Source organism: Oryctolagus cuniculus, chromosome 17 (assembly GCF_964237555.1).
Source record: "Oryctolagus cuniculus chromosome 17, mOryCun1.1, whole genome shotgun sequence".
In the NCBI taxonomy this organism is placed as follows: Eukaryota; Metazoa; Chordata; class Mammalia; order Lagomorpha; family Leporidae; genus Oryctolagus; species Oryctolagus cuniculus.
Window position 1 is genome coordinate 18,883,957 of NC_091448.1, and position 17,646 is coordinate 18,901,602.

The following is a 17,646-nucleotide window of genomic DNA, read 5'->3' on the forward strand; positions in this document are numbered from 1 at the left end:
GAATATAGTTGTGACCTCTGATCTGGGGAAAATGTTTAGCAGGTATGATTAAATGGAAGCATTTGAGTTTATTTCTTCACTTTAATCAAGAGCTCATCATAGGTATTGGAAAAGAACAGATTTTTTTTTTTTTTTGTAGTTTTTCATTTGGTTGAAATGTAGGCCTTTTCATCTTCATATTTCTGTCTTAATGCAAATAAGAGACTCTCCAAACAGTATTTATATAAATATACAAACAAAAAAGCACACTACTGAATTTTTTATAGTTCAGTTCTCTGCACTCTGAATTCTAAGGAACCCTTAATTGACCTTGGTACAACACAGCTAGATAACCTCTAGCACAGGTGTGGGGAACATTTTTTTCTGCCAAGAGCCATTGGATATATAAATTTACATCATTTGCAGGCCATACAAAATTAACTTAAAAATTAGCCTGTTGTAAATTTATTGAATTTCTAGTCCTACCTGCAGTTGTCCTGGAAGGATCAGACCGAATGATTTCACAGGTCTTACACAGCCTGCAGGCTGGACATTCCCCACCCCTGCTCTAGTAGAAGGTAGGGCATATTTTTCATTCCTCTCTGATGGACATGAAATTACCATACAAATGGGCCTTCCATTTTTCCAAATTCTTGTGCTAAAGTCATAAAGACACCCTGTCTTGTCTTCCAGGAAGGCACACAGGATTATTATGAATCTGAGATAATAGGTAAGTACTTTCACCCCTATATTAGCAATCCCTAGTTGGCATCTTCTTGCAAATTTTTACCATTAAAATTTGTCAGAGAAATAATCTGTTATGTTAGTGGTAAACTACTACTATAGGCGAAATCCTGAACATACCCTGTCTTTATCAAGCACGCACAGTCCCATGCATAGAGATTCTGGGGGAGGCATCATGTGCCTCTCCCTAGTCACTGATTTTTCTCAGATTTTCTAAGATTTGTGAAGTCACTAATGCAAAATATTAAGACTCAGCTTAATCTTCAAAAATGAAAAAGGTAATGAGACACTTTGACTCCTGAGTAGTTTAACCCTAGTCTTCAAATGATCAATTTTAATACATTTTGAAACCTCCAAGAGTAGACCTTTCCATTCCCTAAGAGATAATCCTATCTGTGATTTCTTCGTGTACAAATTCGTTCTGCCATGCCTGAGCGCTCAATAAACATTAACACTGATCATCTTCTACCTTTTTGGCTGTTATAACTTAGAGTTAAATTTGAAACTAAAACTTTTCCCTTCCTACCTCCTTGCCTTTTTAGTTTTTTGCATATATTTTTAAAAGCTCATATGCTAATAGACACAGCTATGTAAACTATTTTCTGTAGATTTTCAAAGGACCTAAAATTCAAACTCCAATGAATGTTCTTTTTCCCAGAAGTAAATTTGTAGCACCACGTTTAAGGATTGGTGCCTAATTTTAACTCTTTCTCTGTCTTTATTGTTTGCTTTCTTTCTTGGTACCTTTTTACCTACTCCAGATTTTTCCAATCTTTTTCTACTTATGCCACTAAGGGTTCCTTCTGTTACACAAACCAGAGTTAACACAGTGTCTCTGATACATTTTGTCTGGTAGTCATGATGTCATCATTTTCCCCCTTGAATGTCAGTTGGTTTCCAATTTTTTTTAATTGAGAGATTTTACATAATTCTGTATTTGGCTTGTCTTGAAAAATTATCTGACTACTTTAGGCCTACATTTCAACGAGACAGTTGGCTACAGTTGAGTAGTTGTCGTCTCTATGCACATTCTCTAATTAGCAGTGATCTCTCCTTCCTGTTATCATACAACAATCTGTAACTTACGTTACCTGCCAAATACCTCTAAATATTCGAGTTTGTAACCCAGGCCTGTACTTTCCCTCCCTTCCCACACAGGTTCCCTTGGGTTCTGATTAACACTAGGAAAGTAGCACATTGAAAAGCTGACACCTTACTGTAGTGTTGGGACCAACTTGCTTGTGATTTCCATCTGCACTAGTATAATCCGATTATCAAAACTTAGTGCTATAAAATAGCTTCAGAAAGTCCCTCAATTTACTGAAATAATCTATATCTCAGCAGAAAGAATGCTTTTAGCCTGCCTCTTCTTTCTTTAAGATTGCCTTAGTATTCTGAAAACCCCTATACTTTTTACATTTTCTAAAAAAACTGAAGTTTTATTGAATAGAAAGTCTATTTCAATGATGAATAAAAGTAGTAGTTGTCTGAACTTTAAATAAAGATTCATTTATTTTTTTGAAGGATAGAATGACAGAGAGAGAAGGAGGGAGGGGAAGAGAGAGATCCAGAGATCTTATATCTGCTGGTTCACTCCCCAGATGAGACCACAACATCTAGGATTGGGCCAGGCTGAAGCCAGGAGCCAGGAACTCTATCCAGGTCTCCCACATTGGTGGTAGGGACCAAGTACTTGGGTCATTGTGGTGCTATCTCCAAGATGCATTAGTAAGAATTTGGATCAGAAGTGCAGAGTAGCTGGGACTTGAATCAACCACCTTGGTATGGGATATAGGCATTCTAAGTAGTGGCTTAACCCACTGCACCACCACACATGCCTCTTCAAAGATTTTATTTATTTATTTGACAGGTAGAGTTACAGACAGTGAGAGACAGATAGAGAGAAAGGTCTTCCTTCTGTTGGTTCACTCCCCAAATGGCTGCAACGGCCGGAGCTACGCCAATCTGAAGCCAGGAGCCAGGTGCTTCTTCCTGGTCTCCCACGCAGGTGCAGGGGCCTAAGGACTTGGGCCATCCTCCACTGCCTTCCCAGGCCACAGCAGAGAGCTGGACTGGAAGAGGAGCAGTCAGGACTAGAACCCGGTGCCCATATGAGATGCCAACACCGCAGGTGGAGGATTAACCTAGTTCACCGCGATGCTGGCCCCTACATGGCCTCTTCTGAGCATTAAATAGCTGGATTCAGCCGGCGCCGTGGCTCAATAGGCTAATCCTCCACCTTGCGGCGCCGGCACACCGGGTTCTAGTCCCGGTTGGGGCGCCGGATTCTGTCCCGGTTGCCCCTCTTCCAGGCCAGCTCTCTGCTATGGCCAGGGAGTGCAGTGGAGGATGGCCCAGGTGCTTGGGCCCTGCACCCCATGGGAGACCAGGAAAAAAAGCACCTGGCTCCTGGCTCCTGCCAGGATCAGCGCGGTGCGCCGGCTGCAGCGGCGGCCATTGGAGGGTGAACCAGCGGCAAAGGAAGACCTTTCTCTCTCTGTCTCTCTCTCTCACTGTCCACTCTGCCTGTCAAAAAAAAAAAAAAAAAAAAAAAAAAAAAATAGCTGGATTCAAACAGATGAAGCCTATAGCAGCCACTATTGACTTCTCATCTAAATTGTACAGAATAGAACTATACTAACACATGACTCAGCTAGCTTTGTCTTAACTGTTGTAGCTGCTGCTTGATGGCATTACTTTGTCTTAGTTGATTATTTGAGTCAGTAACATATATCAGTAAGGTACAGAAGTTTTAAGAGTTTTCCTCATTACTCAAAAATGAAACATTTCTGAGTTGAAGTGTCTTCTGAGAAATTCTTTGATGATAGGAAGGAATGATCTTGTTTCAACTTCACCAGGACTTCATTAAAGTTTGGAGTAATCACTTTCCACTTGAGGTTTTACTGTTTACTAATTGCCTCTTAGGATAGTTTACAGTATTCAGTATGCTTCAGATATGTGGCACTAGGGCAAATACACATCAAAAAATCAATTGGACCTCTACTAAGAGATTTCTTTTTAAGTGCAGCTTTGAAATTTAGTAAGGAAAGAACATACAAGTAAATTAAAAGGCAAGATGACAGAAGGTAACTCTAGGATTAAATTTTTTATAAATGACTTATTTTTTGTTTTTAAGATTTATTTATTTGAAAGGCAGAGAGAGAAATCTATCTGCTGGTTCACTCCCTAGGTGGCCACAATAGCGGGAACTGGTCCAGGCTAAAGCAGGGAACCTGGAACTCCATCTTGGTGGCAGGGGCCCAAGTCATTGGGCCATCTTCCACTGCTTTCCCAGGTGCATTTAGCAGGAAGCTGAATCAGAAGTGGAGCAGCCCACATTCCAATATAGGATGCCGGTGTTGCAAGTGGTGTTTAAGCCACTATGCCAACAATGCCAGTCCCCCAAAAGTGACATTTCTAAGAATTGAAACCACCAAGAATCAGATTCTAATGAAGATGTTCCATTAGTACTGTCTATTTTGGGAGTTTATAGACTGTTTATCCTTAGAAAACCATAAAGTGATTATTGGCAAGATGTAAAACCCTGTTGGGAACATCATAAAGTACTTACAAATACCAAAGCCTCAAAAATACCAACTGAAACAGTACATTTCAGCGCTGGCATTGTAGTGTAACAGGTAAAGCCACTGCCTGCAATGCTGGCTTCCCATATGGGTGCCAATTTGAACCCTGGCTGTTCCACTTCTGATCCAGCACAATCCCCACCCCCTTTTTTTTTTTTTTTGGAAAATTTATTTTATTTATTTGAAAGGCAGAGTGAGATAAAGGGAAAGAGAGAGGTCTCCCATCCACTGGTTCACTCCTCAGATGACAACAGCAGCTGGTGCTGGGCCAGGCCAAAGCCAGGAGCCAGGAGCTTCATCCATGTCTCCCAAATGGGTGGCAGGGGCCCGAGCACTTGGGCTATCTTCTGTTGCCTTCCTAGGAGCGCTAGTAAGGATGGATCAGAAGAAGAGCAGCCAAGATTCAAACCATCACTCATAGGATGCCAGCATCCCAGGCAGTGGCTTAACCAGCTACTCCACAATGCTAACCTCCACAGCTAAGGCTTAACAGTCACAACATAGTTAACCTTGGAAAAATCTATGTCTGCTTGAAGAAGCTATCTGCTTTTCTGAGTAAGGGTAAACCAGGAGTTTGCCTATTTGTGCTTTTAACTTTCTTCATCTTGGCACAAGATCTCAGTAGGAATAAAAATGGTTCTACCTCATACATGTTCTGCAGTTTTTTCCTTGTGTGTGTATGCTTTTTTTTTTTTTTTTTTAAGATTCATTTATTTACTTGAAAGAATTATAGAGAAGGAAAGAGACAGAGATATCTTTCATATGGCCACAATGGCTGGGCTTGGGGTTGGGGTTGGGCCGGGCCAAAGCCAGGAGCCAGAAGCTTCTTTCAGCTCTCCCTTATGGGTGGCAGGGGTCCAAGCACTCAGGCCATCTTCTGCTTTCCCAGGTGCATTAGCAGGTACCTAGATCAGAAGAGGACCACCTGGGACATGAACTGCCTGTATGGAATGTTGGCATCACAGGCAAAGGCTTAACCTGCTGCGCCACAATGCCAGCTCTATGAGCTTTACTCTCCAAATAACTACAACTTCTGGGGCTGGGTCAGGCCAAAACCGCGAGCTTGGACCTCATTCCAGGTCTCACATGCGGATGGCAGGAACCCAATTGCTTGAGTTACCACTGCCTCCCAGGGTCTGCATTAGTAGGAAGCTGGAGTCAGGAGCCAGAGGTGAGATTTTGAACCCAGATACTCCAGTGTGGGATACAGGTGTCTTAACTGCTAAGCTGAAGGCTCACCTCTTTGTAAACTGTTAACTCATCACAGTGATACAATAAGGTGGAAATTTGAGAATTAGACTACATGTTCTATTGTAGTCTGAAAGGTAAAGTACCCTAAGTGATAGTAAGTTTGTAAGTGACAGTACTGTTAAAGAGATCTCTGAACTGGGATGCTCCTGTTCAATTTGCATTAGGCTGAAACAGGTCTTGTCAGTTACATTCCTTCGGATTTTTCGTAGAGGACAAAAGTTATCATAGGACTAGCAGATACCTGAAAGAAATGAAAGCAAATATCTACACAAAACTTGTACAATAATGTTCATAGCAGTATTCATAATTGCCAAAAAGTAGAAACAACTCAAGTGTGTATCAGTTGGTAAATGGTAAAATAGGCATATCCATAAAATGGAATATATTTGACAATAAAAAGGAATGATTTACCGGTATATGTAACATGTGTGAACCTTGAAAATATGCTAAGTAAAAGAAGCCCAAATCTTCATGGTAGTGATTGTAGAGAAAATATATGCTACATATATGTGTGTTTTTTAATAACATACACATAAATGTACAAAAATACTTTAAAGCAGTCATATCTAATAATATTAAAGAATATACCATATCTCTAAGGCTTTTTGTGGAATTCCTGAGCTTAGCAAAATCAGTATTACATGACATAATTTTATGACAAATTAATTTGATTATCTAGTGATAAAATAGTTATGCTGCAGAATAATTGGGCATAAACGGTAAGTATTGTCATAAGTGACTAATCAATAGTACTCTGACCCCCAAAAAAGGAATTTTTATTTTTCTCATTTTTTCACTATAATTGACATTAGTGTTTAATTTGCTATATTACCAGACATTTGGTTTTCTCTGATAATGAATGAAATGAATTTTCATTGCTTATTGATACACATGTGCCAAAAACAAAGAATTTGCATCTGCTGTCTAGGAAACGCGAATTTCTTGCCATTACCTAGAGTCCTTCCATGGGTAGTTTGTCGCTGAGTTTTCTGTTCTGTCCCGGTCTTTTCCCTCACTGCATGGTAATGTCTTGGGTGTCCTGGATGGTTCAAAACCATCAGCTGCTGAGACTGGAATCTTGGGGCCCTGACGAGGCAACAACCACACCGTGATTCCCTCATTTGGGAAAGGGAGGAGGCCCATATTATGCTGTGTTGTCAGAAGGTGGCAAAAAGCTATGGGGAGAAGCAGCTGTGGATTTTTGATATGCAGGATTGTTGATGACATAATAGGAAATGATTGGAAGGAGGCCAGATTATGCTTAGCCAGGAAAAGAGGTCAAGATGCAAGCAGCTTACTGCTTCCTAACTCACCCTCGTTCCCACCTCTGTTCATAACCAACAGATAATGCATGAGTGTGTGTGTGTGAGAGTGTGCTCCTTTGCCTGAAAATTCACTTTAAAGATGAGACTAATTTGATAAATGTTAACTGAGCATCTGTGGGGAGCAATCCGGACTAGACTAAGTTGCTCGAATTAGGATTTATTCTATGCATCTGCTCTCCCACAATGTGGCGCTGGGAGAGAAGTAAACAGCTTCCGCACAGCTGCCTCCAGTTCAACCAATTAACTGTAGGACTTGCTCCTGATTGGAGAGCAGCGTACTCAGCCGAGTTGGGATTGGCGGAGGAGGACTATAAAGGAGGAGAGAGACGGCATGCACCAGGAACATCTATGGGGAACATCTAGCTGAAGGAACACCCGTGCAGCCCCCCAGAGAGCCGGCCGGCGGTGTGCCGCTCCCCTGCGGAAGTGGGGAATGCGGCCAGGGGGAACTGCCCTTCCACGGAGGTGGAAGGGATAGTAGCCAACCCGGGAAGAACCAGCAGCAAACCCGGGGAGGGCCGAGCAGACGAAAAGAACAGCGCAGGGTCCTGTGTCGTTCCTCCACGAAGAGGGGGAGCGACATAATGGTGCCGTGACTCGGATATGAAGCCTAGGCAGGGCTTAGTGTCGTTCCTCCATGAAGAGGGGGAGCGACATAATGGTGCCGTGACTCGGATAGGAAACCTAGGACGGATATGAAACTTAGGAGGGAAGAAGCGGGAAGAACTAGGGAAAATATCGGAGAGAGAGACTAGCAAACAGCCTAGGGAAAAGCCGGACGAAAAGGGTGCCGGAAGAAGCTGTTGAAAGCCTAGGCATAGACTCGGATATGGACTACGTGGGGAAGCTGGGAGAAATCTTTAAGGTCGAAAGCGAAAGTGAAAGCTAGAACAAACAGACTCGGACGCGGACTGTGGGGAGAGGCCAGGAGAAATGAGGGAGGAATATCGTTGGAGGAAAGCTTGGGGAAGCATGCCGGGTGGAGAGAAATGTTGGGGAAATTGAAGCCGCGGGGGGCAGGCCGAGGCGGAAACGAAAGCCACTTTGGGGTTCTCAAGTTAGCCCGGGAATAGGGGGCGAAAAGTTAAAACCAGAAGCTGAGACGTAAGCCAGATTGGGATCCGTCTGATTAGCCCGGGGAGCAAAGGACGGGAAGCCAAACCGTGGGGCAGAGACGTACGCTGGGTTGAATTCGCTAGGCTAGCCCGGGGAACTTAGATTGAATCCTAGTGGTGGAGACGCAAGCTACGCTGTGTTACTCGCGGAAGCCGCCGCGTGCAGAGAGAGCACGGGGCGTGAATAGATAGGGAACGCTGGCGTAGGCCGTGGTTCAGACGCGAAAGGGTTAAGCGTGGAGACCGCGGAGCGCGCAAAGCCGAGCTGCGCAAAGCCGGGAAGCTGCGCAGATGAGAGAGGCGCGCGGGCTGAAGCGGCGCAGAGCCGGGAACCCGCCGGCGGGGCGAGGTGCCGGGAAGCTGCGGGGATAAGAGAAACAGAAGTTTTAGAAGTTAAGTGAGAGAAATAGGAATGCTGGAAGATAGAAGTAAAATGGGAGAAATAGGAATGCCCGGAGATAGAGAAATAGAGAGAAATAAGGCCTCCCCTCAACATGCCAATTAGAAGGCTTGGATTCGGTCTGCCCGATTAGTGAGGCGGTGAGCACCTGGGCGGCTAGCCACAGGTCACCGAAGACAGGCACGAATTAACATCAGTAAAGCTTCCCCACAATGCAACAATTAGGAGGCTTGGATTCGGTCTGCCTGATTTAAGGCGGTAAGCGCCAGCAAAGCTCGACCAGAGTATGAGCTGCAGGTCACCGAAGATAGGCACAAACCAACACTAATAAGTCTCCCCCACAATACGGCAATGAGAAGGCTTGGATTCGGTTTGCCTGATAGGTTTTGTAAACACCTGCAGGCAGTTCTAGCAGAGCAGAGCATGCGCTGCAGGGCACCGAACACAGGCACGCATCAGCGCCTAAAAACCTCCTCACAATGGCGAAGAGAGGACCCGGATTCGGTTTTCCTGATTGATAGGACTTGTAAGAGCCTGTGGCAACTCTAGCAAGTACAGCAGAGTGTGTGCTGCGGGACACCGAAGACAGGCGCGTATCAACGCCAAAAAATAAAAAGAAAGGGGGATCTGTGGGGAGCAATCCGGACTAGACTAAGTTGCTCGAATTAGGATTTATTCTATGCATCTGCTCTCCCACAATGTGGCGCTGGGAGAGAAGTAAACAGCTTCCGCACAGCTGCCTCCAGTTCAACCAATTAACTGTAGGACTTGCTCCTGATTGGAGAGCAGCGTACTCAGCCGAGTTGGGATTGGCGGAGGAGGACTATAAAGGAGGAGAGAGACGGCATGCACCAGGAACATCTATGGGGAACATCTAGCTGAAGGAACACCCGTGCAGCCCCCCAGAGAGCCGGCCGGCGGTGTGCCGCTCCCCTGCGGAAGTGGGGAATGCGGCCAGGGGGAACTGCCCTTCCACGGAGGTGGAAGGGATAGTAGCCAACCCGGGAAGAACCAGCAGCAAACCCGGGGAGGGCCGAGCAGACGAAAAGAACAGCGCAGGGTCCTGTGTCGTTCCTCCACGAAGAGGGGGAGCGACATAATGGTGCCGTGACTCGGATATGAAGCCTAGGCAGGGCTTAGTGTCGTTCCTCCATGAAGAGGGGGAGCGACAAGCATCTTTTGTGCCAGACAACAGAGTTAGTTCAGGGAAAACTGTCAGGCACTGTTCTGGTAGAGTAGGCTTGCTCTCTGGTCTGAGAAAGAAACTATGTATAATATTTTGACTCATGCTTTAAAGAGACAAAATCCTGTTTTCAGAGCTCAGTAAATATAGACCAAAAGTTTTAGTGGCAATCAGTAATACTTTGCTTTAAACTCTGCCTGCTTTCAGAGGCCTGAAATTCCTTTCACATGGGTTTATTCTTAAAATTGAAATAAAAATTTAAAATATTTGAGAAAGATAATCAGACTTATTCCTAAAGTATATTTAGCCAAATGTAAACTCATGATAGCAAATTCTGTTGTTTTTGTGTATAAAGATGTATTATTTGTTTACTTATTTGTTTGAAAGGCAGTGTCGGTGAGGAGGATGGCTGCAACAGCCAAGACCGTGTCAGGCTGAAGCTAGGAGCCAGAACTCTCAGAATCTCCCACATGGGTGGCAAGGGCCTACTCCTAGGCCGTCTGCTGCCTTCCCATGCTCATTTGCAGGAAGATGGATTGAGATGCCAGTGTTGCATGCAACAGCTTAACCTACTGTGCCACAATGCTGGCCTCTCAAATTTTGTTTTGATAGAAAAAAGAAGGGTGGCACCAAAAGATAAAATGTTTTTACTAGACTCAGACCCTTATTTCTTTGTTATTTTTAGAGAAAACTGCATAAATATAAAGATACTGTCTCTTTCATTCCCAGCCCAAACACAATTCAGCAGGAACAGTGTTGCTTCTTGCTATTGACTGAGCAATAGCTATTTTAAAAATTCTAACCACACTGGGGCTGGTGCTGTGGCGCAGCAGGTTAATCTGCTGTCTGCAGTGCTGGCATCCTATATGGGCACTGGTTCGAATCCGGACTGTTCCACTTCTGATCCAACTTTCTATTAATGTGCCTGGGAAAGCATCAGAAGATAGCCCAAGTGCTTGGGGTCCTGCACCCATGTGAGAGAACCAGATGAAGCTCTTAGCTGTTGAGGCATTTGGGGAGTGAACCAGTAAATGGAAGATCGATTGCTCTCTCTCTCTGTAACTCTTTTTTTTTTTTTTTTTAAGTAAATCAAGTAAATCTTTTTTTTTTTTTTTTTAATTAACCGCTATAGAAAGAGGCTATTTTAAAGATTTGTTTGAAAGGCAGAGTTACAGAGAAAGGGAAAGACAAAGTGATCTTCCATCTGCTGGTCCACTACCCAAATGGCTGCAATGGCGAAGGCTGTGCCAGGCCAAGCCTGGAGCTTCTTCCAGGTCTCCCACACGGGTACAGGGGTCTAAGCACTTGAGCCATCTTCTGTGGATTTCCAAGGTATGTTAGCAGGGAGCTGGATCAGAAGTGGAGCAGCTGGATTTTGAACTGGTACCTATATTCTGCAGATTTATTACCCACATTAGATTTATCAGATTCTCATTTTCCTGGCTTAATTAGTTCAGAATTAGTAGAGCAGAAGCTGGTGTTTAAAGTAAGGCATTTTTCTGCCAGCCTACTGCAGTTTAAGCCGTGTTTTAATAACATCTTCCATTTGAAGCTTTCTTTTGAAGTGGTTTTAACCCAAAGAGCCTCAGTTAACATTGGTGGGTATTTTAGGTACTGGATTCTTTGTTCACATCTTCACTCTATAGTGGTCTGTTGGGACGTTTAATGGAAATCCCAGCCACCATGTGATGGAGGATCAATTGAAAATTGTCTTTCCCTTCTGTGCTAGATTACAAATTTGAGGGTTTTTTGTGGGGGGAGGGAATGCTAGTGAAGTTTTAGGAAAAGTCTTAAAGTCCTTTCATTTTGAGTGAGATTCAATCTCCTTTCCTTGAATCAAAATATTTTTTAACTAAACATGTTATGTGATGTATTTTTTGTTAATGGGCTTTAAGTAGTTGGATAAAATAAGCTAATTTAGCTCTTCAGAAAGCATACTATAATTTTCAGAGATAAGGTAATAACCATAGCTTTTAAGTCAACTTAAATTACTAATTATATCCATTCAGATTAGACTGTGTCCCAAATTAGAGTCTAACTTGAGTTTTTTGTATGGTATGGAATTTGCTCAGCCTTTGGCAGGAGTTTTTGTGTTGATAACACATATATAATTTTTCAGTCTGTTTATGTGAACTCTCTTTTCTGACAGACATGTTGCTCCTCTGTTGTCCCTTGAAGATACTATCTTAAAGTTGTGTACCTCTTTAGAATATAAGAGAGAAGTACAAATACAAAAAATTGCACATGAACATTCAGTGGCAAGTGAGCCAGGCCTAGTAGCCCTTTTTTATCCCATTTTGTTTATTTAAAGGCAAAGCAACAGAGACAGCAAGCTTCCATCCTCTGGTTCATTCCCCAAATGTCTGCAACGGGCAGGTCTGGTCCAGGCGGAAGCCAGAAGCCTGGCACTCCATGTGGGTCTCTCATGGGTGGCAGGGACCTAAGTACTTGGGCTATCATTGCTGCCTCCCAGGTGCATTAAGAGAAAACTGAATTGGAAGCAGAGTAGCCAAGACTTGAACCTTTTTAGTGGGAAATCTAGAAGTTTGTGATCAGCATCATTCTTGCTATTTGACCCAATTCCCTCCAGAAGTAAGAGCTTTAAAATTTGGGATTTTTTTTTTTAAGATTTTCAAAGCCATGAGACAACTGAGAGTAATAACTAGGAAGACCAATTATATAACTTGAATATATTTCTATATCTACCTTTCCTAAATTGGTAGAAAAAAATGTTTTGGGAAAAATCAAGGATCCAATATTGAAACCAAATTGTTCACTGAACATTTACCTGATCCCTGCTGTAGACTTACTCTGTACTGTTGCATACACTGCATGAATGATTCCGAAGATTGAACTTCTAGGAGTTACTAGATGCTTGATGTTTATTTTGACATTTAATCTCAAAAATTTGATAGGTAGCCCCATTTTTTCTAATCTGGGAACTGGAATTGAGAAAGGTAAAATGACTTGGAAAGTTTTTCTGACTTTAAAAAAAAAACTCACATCAGATTTCTAAGTCTAGAATAACTGTAGTCGGAGCAAAATATGGTGATTGCTAAGTGAGAGCTAAGACCCTGTTATGACAGTTCAGAAACAACAATCTCATGTTCTTAAGAAGGTCAGTAAGGACTTTGTGAAGGGAAATTAGTTTGACCTTAAGTAGGAAGGAGAGACTTGGATTTAGGCATCCATTCTAGGTAAAGGAAAGTAGGAACCTTGGCCATGTCTTGCCATTTTTGTCTTCAGAATGTCTTCATTGGAGAGACCTCAGATACTCATATTGGATTTGGGAGAGTTTGCTGAGTCTGTCTATAAGGGTAAAGTTAGAATTCTGGGGTTCCCCTTTCTACTTTTGAAACCCCAGATTTGATTAGAAATTTTCTAAAGGTGTATGGGAATGCTTGCTGTACCTTATAGAATACCAAGATTGGTTTGCTGGGCCTGTGAAGAGGCAGTAGTTTTGTTTGTTTGTTTGTTTGTTTTTTGACATCATCTCATTTTCTTTATCTCTACCTCCAACTGTATATCTGAGGTAGCAGTTTGAATATCTTCAGGATGTTGTGGATATAGTCCTAGTCCCTCAGCTTCAGGAATGTATCAAGTGGCTGCTTTGAGTGCCTAGAGACTCCAGATTGGAATAAAACAATTGCTCTTTTGGACAGTGTCCTATAGTTTGAGTAATGCCTCACAAAAGTGATGAAATATTTGTAAGAGGAGAGGAAATTTCTGGGCATGGGGGACTTTTCCAGGCTTACCAAGTATCTAGGGAGAAGATGGCAAATAGAGAAAAACACACAATTTATTTAAATCTTGGCCAGAGAGCCTATTAAGTATTTGAGGAAGAAAAAACTAGGTTTGTAGTCTAGAATAATCACACAATAGGACTGTCTGTCCCATTCCCCTCAGAAGGAGGAAATTGAAATTCCTATTTTACTTAAAATAGTTAGTCCTCCATCTTGAAGTGGTTTTATAAAAATGTTTAGTTATGGACTGCTAGCCTCAATAACAGTTTTGCCAGCTGTTGGTTTTGTGAACTTCCCCAAAACAAAGGTAAATGTTAAACAAAACTCTGCTTTTAGATAGCAGTAGTCTTTTCCAAAGTTTACTGCCCTTTTCCTGGAAGCTGTATAGATAGTTCCGTTTTCCAGGTGGGGTTGCGTGTCGGTCTGTGTGTATGTACACTGTATGTGTTGTACAGGTGCTTCCCTTCTCCCAGCCCTTTTAGAGTTGACGGCTTTGTCTCTGATTGTTCAGTATAACAGTTTACAGATTCACTGAGAGAGCTTGTGTAGTAATGCTTGCTTTATTTTTTTTTCTCTTCCACTCTTGTTTTATTTTTTACTTTTTTTTCCTTTGTGATGTGACATTTTCAGCTGATGTATTGAAAGCAAATCCTTCTAATTTGGGAGCCCAGATCACAAGAGTGAGTTTTTCTACTAGTGTCTTTAGCTGTATATCTTTTTGTGTGTGTGTCTTTCCACCCTTTCCCCCTCCCAATTCAAAGAGATTCAAAATACAGTTCATAAGTATTAGGTAAGAAAACTCCTCTGTCTGTTGAACACCATGCCTTTCCACAAAGCAATGTCCACTTTATATTGGGTCAAATTCCTTTTCCCAATGCTGTTGTGAAATCATAGGCTAATACATATGTTTTGTTTTATTTGCTTTTTATATTATCTGGTGTGTTGAAAATTTTGTTTCTGTCTTCACCACAGATAGATATGTCTGGACTTGGTCACCACTGTGTCATGGCATTTTTCTTTTTTGGTTGTTATTTCTTTTGTTTTAAGAAACTTACACAGTATCTTCTGAGGATAAAAGACCCATTCTGTTACCTGAATTTTAAATAATATCTTCAGCTTGTCTCTATTCTCCCCTTTCATCCTTAGCATGTTCCTCTCAGGGCCATTAATGAGTGAGAAACTAAACACTACTCTCTAATTTCAGCAGACTGACCAGATGAAAGTGGTCAGACATTGGAAGGCCTCTGTTGGGTTTGTTTAACAGTTACAGGAAACTTCTGTTCATGCTGAAAAAGAACACCTCTTTATGGTGAAATGAGAGTATGTTTTCTATTTGATCTGATTCAGATAACCTCCCCATGTAAGCTGTACATTGCTTTTTAAGATGTTTCAGTTGGGTGATTTTCTGTACTAGCTTAACCCCTTTCTGTTCTCTTTGGCCTGTGTTATTACAGTTTATCTCATGGTCCGTTTGTCTAGTTTTGCATCTTGGAAGTGCAGGTGATTAAATAGTCCCTTTTCTTTCTTCCTAGTGTTCTCAGATTTGCTTGTTGCTTCTGAAATCATTTTATTTTGCCTAATAAAGCAGCTATCCTAATTAGAAGTGCAGATACTCCCAAGTGTTACCCAAAGTAATCAACCATTGTGTTTTCAGTTTCTGTAAGAGAATGTAAAAATGTGTCCACTAGTATAATAACCATTGGTAGAGGGTAAATAGTCTAAAGTCTTTACTTTCAGATCCCCAAGTAACCTAAATCACCCACCCTCTCTTCCTTTCTTTTTGTTACCCCAGAGATTAAAAGATCTCAAACAGAGAGAGTTTGCCCGAAATGTCTCCTCAAGATCCCGCAAGGATGAGAAGAAACAAGAAAAGGCCCTTCGGAGACTGCACGAACTGGCAGAGCAAAGAAAGCAAGCTGAATGGTGAGCGTATTTTCTGTTAGAGGCTTTTACAGATCAGTATGATCCTTAAGGTCTTAAAGTTACAGATTTAAGATTTAGGAATTATAAGCCTTGGGTCCGGTGCTGTGGCGTAATGGTTGAAGCCGCCACCTGCAGTGCCAGCTTCCGATAGGGGGTGCAGGTCCAAGTCCTGGCTGCTCCACTTCCTCCACTTCCTTTTTTTTTTTTTTTTTTTTTTTTTTAAAGATTTATCTATTGGGGCCAGCACTGTGGTACAGTGGGTTAATCCTCCTCCTCTGGCACTGGCATCCCGTGTGGGCGCCAGTTCTAGTCTCGGCTGCTCCACTCCTGACCCAGCTGCCTGCTGTGGCCTGGGAAAGCAGTGGAGGATGGCCCAAGTGCTTGGACCCCTGCACCCTCATGGGAGACTCCTGGCTACTGCCTTCGGATCAGCTCATTTCCGGCCGTTGCGGCCATTTGGGGAGTAAACCAGCAGATGGAGGACCTTTCTCTCTCCCTCACACTGTAACTCTACCTCTCAAATAAATAAATAAAATATTTTCTTTAAAAAAAAGATTTATCTATTTATTTGAAAGTCTGAGTTTAACAGAGAGAGAAGGAAAGGCAGAGAGAGAGAGAGAGAGAGAGAGGTCTTCCATCCGCTGGTTCACTACCCAGTTGGCTGCAACAGCCAAAGCTGCGCCAGTCCAAAGCCAAGAGCTTCTTCTGGGTTTCCCACTCGGGTGCAGGGGACCAAGGACTTGGACCATCTTCTGCTGCTTTCCCTGGCCATAACAGAGAGCTGGATTGGAAGTGAAACAGCCGGGACTTGAACCGGTGCCCATATTGGATGCTGGCACTGCAGGCGGCGGCCTTACCTGCTATGCCACAGTGCCGGTCCCTGCTCCACTTGTGATCAAGCTCTCTGCTGTGGCCTGGGAAAGCAGTAGAAGATGGCCCAGGTCTGTGGGCCCTGCACCCGTATGGGAGACCCAGAGGAAGCTCCTGGCTCCTGGCTTCAGATCAGCCCAAATCCGACCATTACAGCTGTTTGGGGAATGAACCAGCAGATGGAAGACTTCTCTCTCTGCCTCTGCCTCTGCCTCTCTGTAACACTCTGTCTTTCAAATAAAAAAATCTTAAAGCTTATAATTCTCTTTTTTTTTTTTTAATTTTTTTAAATTTTTATTCATTTATTTATTTTTGACAGGCAGAGTGGACAGTAAGAGAGAGAGAGAGAGAAAGGTCTTCCTTTTCCGTTGGTTTACCCCCCAATGGCCGCTGTGGCCGGGGCTCTGTGGCCGGCGCACCGCACTGATCTGAAGCCAGGAGCCAAGTGCTTCTGGTCTCCCATGCGGGTGCAGGGCCCAAGGACTTGGGCCATCCTCCACTGCACTCCCAGGCCACAGCAGAGAGCTGGACTGGAAGAGGAACAACCGTGACAGAATCCGGCGCCCTGACTAGGACTAGAACCCGATGTGCCGGCGCTGCAGGCAGAGGATTAGCCTATTGAGCCACGGCGCCAGCCAAGCCTTAATATTTTTAATAAATTTTTCTTTTAAACAAAAAGCATATCTATACTTGCAGTCTAATATAGTGATTTTTTAAAGATTTATTTATTTATTTGAAAGGCAAAGTTACCGAGAGGCAGAGGCAGAGAGAGAGGTCTTCCATCCTCTGGTTCACTCCCCAAATGTCCGCAACAGCTGGAGCTGGACCATTCCAAAGCTAAGAGCCAGGAGCTCCCTTTAGTTCTCCCACATGGGTGCAGGAGCCCAAACACTTAGGTCATCTTCTACTGCTTTCCCAGGCCATAGCAGAGAGGTGGATCGGAAGTGGAGCAGCCAGGACTCAAACTGCCACCCATATGGGATGCTAGGACTGCAAGTGGTGGCTTTGCCCACTAAGCCACAGGGTCAGCCCCTAATGTAGTAATTAAATATATGCACTTTTGAAGCCAGATCCTCTTTACAATCTGTAATTTTGTTGTGTCTTAGCTGTCAGTTGCTCTGCTTCCTTCTCTGTAAGATGGGAATGATAATTTACTTCTTACAGTTCTGGGGAATGATTCAGTTATTATATCAGAAGTGCTTAAAAGTGTGTCTAGCCTATCAAGGTTGGCTCAATATATCAGTAAGTGAGACTACTATTACTGGTATTCCCATTCTCCAACATTCATTTAAATAGAAAAGCAAAGCATTCTACTTTAAAAAAAATTTATTTGAAAGTCAGAGTTACACAGAGAGAGAAGGAGAGACAGAGAAAGAGAGAGGTCTTCCATCTGCTGGTTCATTCCCCAATTGACCGCAATGGCCAGAGCTACGCCAGTCTGAAGCCAGGAGCCAGGAGCTTCCTCCAGGTCTTCCCATTTGGGTACAGGGGCCCATGGACTTGAGCCATCTTCTACTGCTTTCCCAGGC

At 43.1% G+C, this 17,646-nt stretch overlaps 1 protein-coding gene across 28 annotated transcripts in view; it reads left to right on the forward strand.

Moving 5' to 3' along the window:
* The window catches only part of GPATCH8 (G-patch domain containing 8), a 102,682-nt gene that overhangs the window by 75,942 nt on the left and 9,094 nt on the right, over nucleotides 1-17,646 (forward strand). For 12 of the 28 annotated variants that reach the window (XM_070060616.1, XM_070060602.1, XM_070060605.1 and 9 more), the window contains 3 exons: nucleotides 673-709; nucleotides 13,955-14,004; nucleotides 15,117-15,247. In XM_070060616.1, the coding sequence (XP_069916717.1) occupies nucleotides 673-709; nucleotides 13,955-14,004; nucleotides 15,117-15,247 (218 nt within the window). The remainder of the gene's footprint in view (nucleotides 1-672; nucleotides 710-13,954; nucleotides 14,005-15,116; nucleotides 15,248-17,646) is intronic. The other 16 variants (XM_008271582.4, XM_070060611.1, XM_070060613.1 and 13 more) reach the window with 3 other exon arrangements.